General features: G+C 32.3%; 1 protein-coding gene across 1 annotated transcript in view; it reads right to left on the bottom strand.

Annotated features, from left to right (window-relative positions):
- MYO9A (myosin IXA) overlaps nucleotides 1-10183 on the bottom strand; it is a 245311-nt gene that overhangs the window by 92858 nt on the left and 142270 nt on the right. Inside the window, exons 19-22 of the mRNA XM_023521568.1 lie at nucleotides 3844-3966; nucleotides 3505-3585; nucleotides 1633-1743; nucleotides 647-769 (exon numbers count right to left, since the gene is read on the bottom strand). Of these exons, the coding sequence (XP_023377336.1) occupies nucleotides 647-769; nucleotides 1633-1743; nucleotides 3505-3585; nucleotides 3844-3966 (438 nt within the window). The remainder of the gene's footprint in view (nucleotides 1-646; nucleotides 770-1632; nucleotides 1744-3504; nucleotides 3586-3843; nucleotides 3967-10183) is intronic.

Below are 10183 nucleotides of genomic sequence, written 5' to 3'. Positions count from 1 at the left end.
TTATCAAGGGGTTATTACTGAGCAAGAAGCCAACATAAAGAAGTCTTATTAAGATGATGATTTTCATACAATGGATAGAGTTAAATAAGATGACAAATAGACTCAAACTAGATGAGGGATCTGTTTACTGTAAGAGAATATAGTGAGAGCTAAAGATATAGAATATGGAAGCAGTAGAAATGGAGAAAAAGGGAGAAATGTAAGAATCATTTGTAAGGAAAAAAGAGAAAGAGAAATTTGTAAAAGAATTAAAGTAAAGGGTAAGCCAAATATTAGTATGGTTTCCAGACTAAGAAACGATGGATGAAGGATGACAGAAAGAGAAGTTGACAATAAAGGACAGTAAGGAAATCAGGATAAGATGACTTTGGGCAAGTAGAATTGGAGATTACATTAGAACACTGGAGAGAGATGATTTTTAGAAAGCTAAAATTATAGGCAGAACTAGAGAATTGGTCAGAAGCTCTTAGATTAATAGTGACTGTATTATTAAATAATAAATCTTGGCCTAATCAATTTCCTTATGACATCTGGTACACTTTGTTTTTTGTTTTTTTTTAATATAAAACATTCTCATAGGCTAAGACTGTCATTATTTCAACACAAAAATACACTCTGTTTTAACAAAGACTATAGGTATATTTACCATGGATTTTCCAACTTGATAATTATCTGGATTAAGACTTATTTTCCTGAAGAAATCCTGAATGTTAAATTTGGATGGAATAATATTTCGAGGAAGAAGTACATGGAAGTGGCTCACAAAATCCTGAAAAATGAAAGGAAAATGTTATAAAATCACAAGAGAATGATATGTCCACAAGATCCTAAACCTACCTAACTTCCCTTTTATTGATCCTTTTCTTATTCTTTTAAACAAGGTGAAACCGATAAAGTACTTGTTAACTTGAAATATTACAAAAGGTTAATTTGTAAAATGGAGGGGGAAGGGTTGTATTATACATAGTATTTTGTCATCAAAGAAGAATGGGAGAAGAAAAAAAAGGACAGAAACGAATTATCCCTTTTGAGAAAGCTATATTAAAAAACAAAGAAGTTATTTAACAGAATCAGAAATTTTTAGCAGAAAAATAATCAAAGGTGGCAGCTACTACAGGGTATAAAAGAATGAAGCTTTCCCTCCCAGTAACAGCAAAGACTTGCTCAGCTGCTGAAGTTTCAGTATAAGTTCTATACCTAGAGCAGCAGAAGCTGTGGAGAATAACTATGAGCCCTGCTAGCAGCTTGCCATGAAAAAAATCCTGCTGAGAAAACTTTAGCAAAAGCCAAAGGGAATGTTTTCTATTAAACAAAACAGTTCTGATTGAACTATTTCAATTACTGGAGTAATCTGTGTGAAGAATTGTTATGTTATGAGTTAACAATATCGGCAAACATTCAGATCAAATGAGAATAGTCAAGTACTGGATTCTATTACAATGCAAGCTAATAAGATTGTTGATATTGATTGGACGTGAGTACTCTCTGCTTCTTTAATTTTGTATACAAAAGATGGAACGGAAAGGAAAAATTAAAAGAAATAAACAAGTAAGCTCCAAATAAAAAATAAGCAAGACAGGAATAATTTACTTGATGTGCATATTTATTTAAAGATCATTATAAAATTATAACCTGGAAAGAGTATTTGCAGCTATAACCTGATTGGCGAATTCGAACTGTCTCCAGCATCCCAGTATACCGAAGCTGTCTAAGTACCAAGACATCATTGAACCGTAACGGCAGCTAAAATAAAGCAAACAAACAAAAAAATTAACCTAGAAGAATAGATCTCCAAATTACAGTCTGTCTTATAAGTATGGTTAACTTTTGAATATCTAGGAATTGACCGAAGATTATGTGGTTAAGAGATGGCAGAGGTGACAGGACAACCTAACTTCCCCAGCTGCTAGCTTCAGAAAAGTTCTGACTGCCTGACCCTAATAAAAAAGAGAAACCAAGCTTCCAAGCTTTTCTAGTTGTAGGAAAGGATCTTCAAAGCTCAAAAGGAATGTAGTTGCCCCCAGAGAAGGCCACACAGTCTAGTCACTGTAAAATATGTAACAATATTAGCCTACTTATATATAGTCAAGGGTATCTGTATTTTTGTTTTTAATTAAGATTTTATATATAATCTCACTCAGAATCCACCTGCCCGCTCCACCAGTTGTCTTGGTTAACTGAACAGCTCTCAGTTAACTGAGCTGACAGATTCTTCTTCTAATGACTAGTACAAGATTAAGAGTAATTTATTTCTCTAAATACTTTTTGCTGATGATACTGGTATGATACATTCAAAAACAAAAAATTCCTCTAGTCCTTGACAATTAATATCTCATGGTATAGGCATCGATAGGAAAGAAGCTAATGGGAGGTAGTCACTCCTCACTAGTCACAATAACCTACTGGCATTCCCAGGTATTTCAGTAGGCATGTTTTTAAGACATTCAAAAGAAGATGTATTTGGAGCTTCTGATATTTCTCACTATTCTCTAAATATTCTCAATGATCCCTTAAGGCAATCCCAAACATTTTTCTGCAGACAGATGGGGCATACCAGCTGTCAAAGAAAAAATGTCAGATGGGCAATTTATGTTAAATAATAATAGTAGTTAATACTTATTTAGTACTTATTCTGTACCCTGAAATACTTCATTAATTGAATTCTTTGTATAGCAAGGTTTCAATTAATAATAAGGACTCGAACTTCTATTTAACTGTAAATAAAATGGTTTCCTTTGCAGTTACTATAAAAGAATAGCTAATATTGACTAACCACTCAGTATAGGTTAAGAACATTCTCAGTAGGTTATAGGTATTGACTCACATAAACTCATAAACATGATGAGGTTGGGCCTATAATTACAATATATTCTTATATGGATGAAAACATTTAAGCCACAGAAAGGTTAACTCGACTTAACGTCACGAAAATTGTAAATAGCAGAGTTGGGGACTGCTTCTTAAGAATTAAGAAAGCTAAACATAATTCCTACTAGATTTTAACTGTTTAGGCTGGGACCTATATTTCCTATGATGAATATAAAGAAAGATGACAATGTTCACACTTAGACCTATTTTGCAACGCTCTAATTGAGGGAACTGCCATAGAAAACAGGAAGGAATCAAGAATGTCCCTGTTTTATAGAGATAAGAAGCTCTAAACATGAAAAATGCCAAGCAAGTTTTTGAAGAGTGATACTTTATATGCAAACAAGATTAATCTCAGGGTAACAAAACTTACATAAAACTTTTTTAAGATGGAATTTCAAGAGGTATTTGCCTCTCAAAATCTAGGACATGCTAAATCAACATCATATAAATACCTCACAGGCAGGTAAGTGTAAAAATTACAAAGATATCCACAGAAATATAGAACACTGTTTTCCTTACAAAAATTATAGATAGCTCTGCTCACCCCTCACCGTCACCCATTTAACTCTTAGAATTTAAAGCTCAGTTTGAAGTAAACTGAGCTAGAAACTCTCATTTACAGGACATTTTTACCTTTTCGGCGTTAGAACGAATGCATTTTACAAAATATGGTTCTGCCTGACCAAGAGTCTCCATCAGCTTGTTTAACGAAGCCTGTAATACAAAGTAATTAGCATTTTCTTCCATTCCAAACTGGCAATGAATGACTTACAAACAACAATGTTGGCAAAATATGTAAAAACAAGCAGAAGACACAGAAATAGGATTATTTCTGAAAAGCAAAATGAACAGCATGGTTTTTTAAACATGTGAGTCATGTCCCATCCAGGTATCTTGCAGATCAATCTGACCTTTCAATGCTAATCTGAACAAAACAGATTCGTCTTTATTAAAAGTAAAATAGGAAATAACCTGAAACTGGGCACTGATGCTGGGAGGTTTCTTCTTCTTGTGCAGATGAAGAAGAGACTTGGTAATGCGATCCTGCAGGGTCAGTCTTGTCAGGTGCTTTAAAGAATTTACATCTAGCAAATGCTGAAAAGAAAGGGGGAGGGGAGATTAAATTCTTCACATAAATTAATCTAGGAACAAGAAAAACAAAATTGTAAGCCAGTTTTCATTATTTCCTATGTATAATGACTGTGGTGAATATGCGAGATCGGCATTCTACATCCATTCTACCCTCCTTGTGCTTTCCTGCAGACGATTTTCAGCTAAAACTAAAACTACTTTTCCCAAACTATCTTGCATCTCAGGTTCTGAAACTGATTTAAGTTCATCAATTAAATTCCCACACATGATATTGGGAAGATGTAATGAGGCAGAGGCTTTGGCTTGTAGCTTCTGTTTCTGCTGGCAAGCATATACACAAAAGTACTTCAGTTTTCTGTCCAGGTCCTACTTTTGTGAGTGTTGAGAGGCAGAGTGCAGGGCGTTTGTGCTGTCACTTGCAACTCTAGTAAGGGCACTTAGCCCTAGAGCCAAAAGCTGTAGCAGCTTCTTCCTGATTTCTGCCTTCCAAGCATGCACCTGGAAGCAGCAGATACAAGGGCAGCTTCTTAATTTCCTAGCTTTCAGATTACAGCTAAGGTTAGTTCTGCATTGTTATTTTAATACTCTGGAAACTCTAAGACTTGTAATGATTTTGTAAGCGCCTCTCTGAAATAGGTCCCTATCTACTTAAAAATATCTACAGTGATTACTGTTATCTGCAACTGAATCCCAGTCATAGAAACAATAAATTCAATCCCAGGGCTCTATCAGGTATGCCGTGAACATGCATACAGAAAAAAGAAAACACAGTCCCTATCAAGCCTCATCTGATGTACTAATTATTAATCTTAATAATAATATTGGAGTTACACATAAAGCAACTAAAGAATATAAAATATTAATAAAGTATTTGGGAGCTTTTTTAGCCAATTAAAAAATTTAAACCATCCTATATTTATAGCAGTGACTTCGTCAATGAAAAGAATATATCTATACAGATGTACAACTATATAATGTTATTCAAAAAGTAGTAAAGGTTTTATTGTATGAGAAGCACAAGACTGAGTTAAAAGCATGACAAATTTGAGTCTAAAAATATTAATTTTGACAATATAAACATTAAAAATAAAAACTATCAAGTAGCAATAAGTACAATACATATTTAAACAAGTGCAACTTAGAAAAAATATTTCTAGCAATACTTATTATCTGTATATAACTGTAAGAAATTCTTTAAAACTACATTCCACAATAATAAAAGACCTGAATATGCAATTCTCAAATAAAGTATAAATGACAAATAACATAACGACAATCATTCAATCTAACTTGTAAGCAAAGAAACATACATTTCCTTTTAAAGAGATTTTCTGCACATCAGATTGGCAGAAGACTGACAAAACCCAATATTCAGGAGGATGTGGAGAAATAGGCATATTTATGCACTGTTCTCAGGAGTGCAAATCATTATAACCTTCCAGATAAGCAATCTCGCTTAGGTATTTATTTAAAGAGATTGTCAAACAAGATCTGAATATTATTTCTGACAATGTACTTCAAAAAATAATTTTAAATTATGAACAGAAATATGGAATTCTTTTCATAAAGTATACTTCATCCACACAACTGAATACTATACAGCTCATAAAAACACTGTAAATCTATATTTACTAATATGGAAAAAATATTAGCAAATACTACTGACCAAAAAAAGCCATGTAAAACAGTAACATATAAGTAAAGACGGCATGTTGGTGTTGAAATTTGGAAGGTTTTTACTTTATTTTTATTAGCGTTTTTGAATTCTCACAAGATTCATTACATACTACATAAAAAAAAACTGTACATACTGGTCAAGATTCAATTAGAATAATTTTAAAGTTTATCCAAAAGTAAGAACAAATTAGCACTGAAGCCTAACATAATTTTTACCCCAAACATTTCAGATACTTCTGAGAAAAAACCTTAGAAATAATGATTTCATTTTATAAACCATATCTAAAATGATAGTAAAATTAATTACTAAATATTTGTCGCTATGTTAAAAAGCATCATATGGACTGTGGAAAACACAAATAACTACCAAAAAAAAAAAAGTCCATGCTTCTTTCAAGGAGTTTAACTGGAAAAGTATTTTTTTTAAAAAACCCACTACATGTATTACTACTTAAAGTCCTTCTAATTATTTCATTTGCTACAGCCAGGCTTTCACATGGCTTGATTTTTCTTGGCATTCGACTTGTAGCTTAAATACCCAAACTTTCTCATGAAGTTCTTGCTTAAATACCCAAAAAGTAGCCCACCTCTATGTCAACATATCATTTCATTTTTCTCTTTGCACATATCATCTAATTATCTTTTCATTTATTTGCTTTTATTTCCCTAGAAGATAAACTATGAGAAAGCAAGGACTAACTAGACTGTTCATCCTTGTACCCCCAATGCCTAAAACAATTTCTGGTACAGAGTAGGTATCCAATAAATATTAGTTCTGATAAATTAATGGTTAACAACTAATGATTTTTGAGCAATGTTTCATCAGCAACTGGAGACGAGACTTCTGCCCATAAAACCACTATGATTAGATCAACCAACAAATATTCAGAGTGATTACTACATATCACGCTCTGTTCTAAGTGCTAGGAATACACTGCATTCAAGTATAGGGAGATCAGCTATAAGGACATTAAAAAATAAATGATAATTTGAAGACTATTAAGATTTATGGAAAAGATAAAGCGAGGGAGAAAAAGGGAGACAAGGTAAAACAGAACAAAGTGGAAGATAGAAGGTTAAGAGGAAAAGAGAAAGATGAATCCAGTTAAGTGACAGCTGCAATAGCCCAGCATGATGCTGACAAAGATCAAGAATTGGAATGTGGACCACGGATCTAGCTGAAAGAGATATAATTTCTTTCTTAAGTCTTCTGTTCATTGTCTACTTTATTCCTTTCTTAATTCCATCTTCACTGTTTAGTTTGTTCAGCTTAATCAGTTCATTCATTTTAAAAACAATTGTGCAAGGTGCTGTAGAAACAAAGATTAAGAAGATACTGCTGAAGCATTATTTACAATAGCCAAGATATGGAAGCAACCTAAGATTCTATTGATAGACAATTGGGTAAAGAAGATGTGGAACACATATACAATGGAATATTACTCAGTCACTAAAAAGAATGAAATCTTGCCATTTCCAACGACATGGATGGACATAGAGGGTATTACACTAAGTGAAATAAGTCAGACAGACAAAGATAAGTACCATATAATTTCATTTATATGTGGAATTAAAGAAGAAAATAAACAAACAAACAAAACAGAAACAAACTCATAGATACAGGGACATTTTGATGGTTGCAAAACAGGAGGGTGAGTGGGGGAAGGTAAAAAAAGGGAAAGAGATTCAGATGTATAAATTGCCAGTTATAAAAGCAGTCACAGGGATGTAATATACAGCATAGGGAATATGGTCAATAATATTGTAATAACCATGAATGGTGTCAGATGGGTACTTGATTTATTGGGGTGATCACTTCTTAAGTTATGTAAATGTTTAATCACTATGTTGCACCTCTACACTTACGTAATATTGTATATCAAGTGTAATTAAAAGATTAAAAAATTATTTTGAAAAAGAGAAAATACTGTTCATGTTGTTAAAGAAGACTAAAATTTACTTCAAGTCTTGAGCCCAAGTGACTAAAAATTTAGTAGCGGAGTGACACACTAAAATAAATCACTTTAGGCATCAAGTGTAAGAGATGAACAGGGTGTCAAAGTAGAAATGTACAACAGGGCAACTGTCAGTAAAAGACTGGAAGTTAAAAGACAGGTCATGTTAGAAAAGTAGATTTAATAAAAGTGACGGTTTCAAGGTATGAGAGTAAATTACAAGAAAATAGAAAGTATTATCTAAAGAGAATCATATTAACAGAGGGCTAAAGGGCTGTTGAAAGTTATATTTGTTAAGTATTTGCTTATGTTTAATTATTCAGCATTCTGATGTCAATAAAATCAAGTGTTAGAGATATCCTGAATACAGGTGACTGAACCTTACTTCCAGTAGCTATAAAAGTTATACAGCTACATGCAACAGTGCTTCAGATATCAAGATATAAAAAGAGGCTGCAGATTTTACCAAAAAGAAAAAGAAAAAAACAAACAAAATAAAGCTTAGACTATTGACACTTCTGTTGCTTCTTTCCAAATCATATATGAAACTAACTTAATGCAACAGAAATATCTTATTCGGCAAATGACCACAGTCAATGAGATCTGCCACTTTAAGTTTTAATAACATATACTTGTCTTGCCTTGGTCTGAAGTGGACTGAAAGAAACAAGCAAAACATTATGTATAATTAGAAAAATGAGGCTTATTTAAATAAGTATAGGAAAATAAGAAGAGTGAGGTTACTAAACGAACTACATTATGCATATATATACATATATGTATATATACACATATACATATATATCCATATATATGTATACAGATAAGCCACAAATTCAGTTCTATAAGAAAAATACTTATTATTTATTGACTGCTAAACATGCATGTACCAAACATTTATCTCTAATACTAATATCTATTATCCCCGCATTACAGATGAGATGACAGAGGTTAAGACATGTTAGAGAACTCACTCCGAAAATCACAGAGCAAGTAACAGATCCCTAATTTGAATGTCTGTTAGTGACTCTTACTCTCATAGGCTATGTTGCCTCTCTAATATTAGATATATGTATTTAAATCTATAAAACATTAAAATAAATAAGAACTTAGCTACATTTAAAAGAGAAATGAATGAGATTCCTGTGATTGATGACTGAATGAAATTATTTACTCCAGATGTAGCCAACATTCATGTTGGCTATCATATGAAGTTTAAGAGGAAGGTATCTATTTGAGAAGAGTACAAAGAACAGTGCAAATAGCTAGACTCAGGAGTGGCATTCGAAATACTAAAAGACTAAAGAGACAGTGAAGGAAAAAGAAGACAAATGAACAGATAAAGATGTTTAATAGCAAATGTGGTCTCCTCTTTTCTCTATATAAAATCTATTCATGGTAAGAACATCATTACAAGCCACTTACATAAATTTTCTTTGCGTTTTGTGATTTTAAACAACATTTACCACGACCAGAAATCACATCAGCGGTGCATTCTTTGGAAACATAAGGTAACTTAGGTAGAAGGAATAATAAAGACAGATTCATTCTCTTGTTTCTTAAACTAGAGAATCATGAGAATAAATAACTTTTTCAGTTCTTCTAAAATTTTGGAATTACATTCATTAACAAGTATTCTTTCTTTGGGAGGATACAAGAGAAAGAAATATTCAATAAGATTTTTCTTTCTTTAGTAAATTCAATAAATATTTTTGGAATACCATCTCTGTGTTAATAATGTAGATCAAAGTAGGCAAACTACAGCCCAAGAGCCAAATCCTGCCCACCATGTTTACATGCTTTATATGGTTGAAAAATTAAAATAGTATTTAATGACATGTGAAAAATTATAGATAATTCAAACTTCAGTGTCCATAAATAAATTTTTATTGGAATACAGTCACACTCATTCAATTACATATTGTGTATAGTTGCACTTGTACTACAATAGCAGAGCTAAGCAGTTACAACAGAGAGCCTATCTGGACCTTTACAATAAAACTTAGCTAATTCGTGCTGCTGATGATGAGAATTAAGTAAGCACTAATTAGAAATTATTTAAAAATCAGGTAAAATTCATAATTTGATCCTAACCTGCCCCAAGGAGAAATAAAAAGAAATCTCAATGAGACAATTACTCAACAAAAATTTATGTTCAAAAGCTCTTCAAATACTAGAAAACGGGATATGTCACAATAAATATCTACCTGAACTATTAAGCTTGGCCATTTTATAACATCCAGTCTTACTTCTAAAATGGATTGAACTGAATGCACACAAACTCTACTTTGGGTAAAAATAAGATATTTCTTGTCTTTTATTTATAAAGATTGTTTGCATGAGTAATAAAATAATTATGAAGTAGGGAACCAATGGCAAAAAGAATTTTCACAATACCCACCTTTGGAAGGCCAGGCTTGGATTTGAAGTTTTTGTTTCTCCTAAAGAGACAAATCACATATTAGAAAAAAAAAAATACTATAGAGATGAATGATCTCAAGGTCTCTATTTAAACAGCAAGTTATATACTCATTTCCAAGATACAGGTCATTTATACGAAAACACTGTCTGATTCACCTAAGCAGGCA

Source organism: Pteropus vampyrus, unplaced genomic scaffold, assembly GCF_000151845.1.
Source record: "Pteropus vampyrus isolate Shadow unplaced genomic scaffold, Pvam_2.0 Scaffold10, whole genome shotgun sequence".
NCBI classification, from domain to species: Eukaryota; Metazoa; Chordata; class Mammalia; order Chiroptera; family Pteropodidae; genus Pteropus; species Pteropus vampyrus.
The sequence above is the reverse complement of the archived record's forward strand: the minus strand, read 5'-3'. Positions and strand labels throughout refer to the sequence as shown.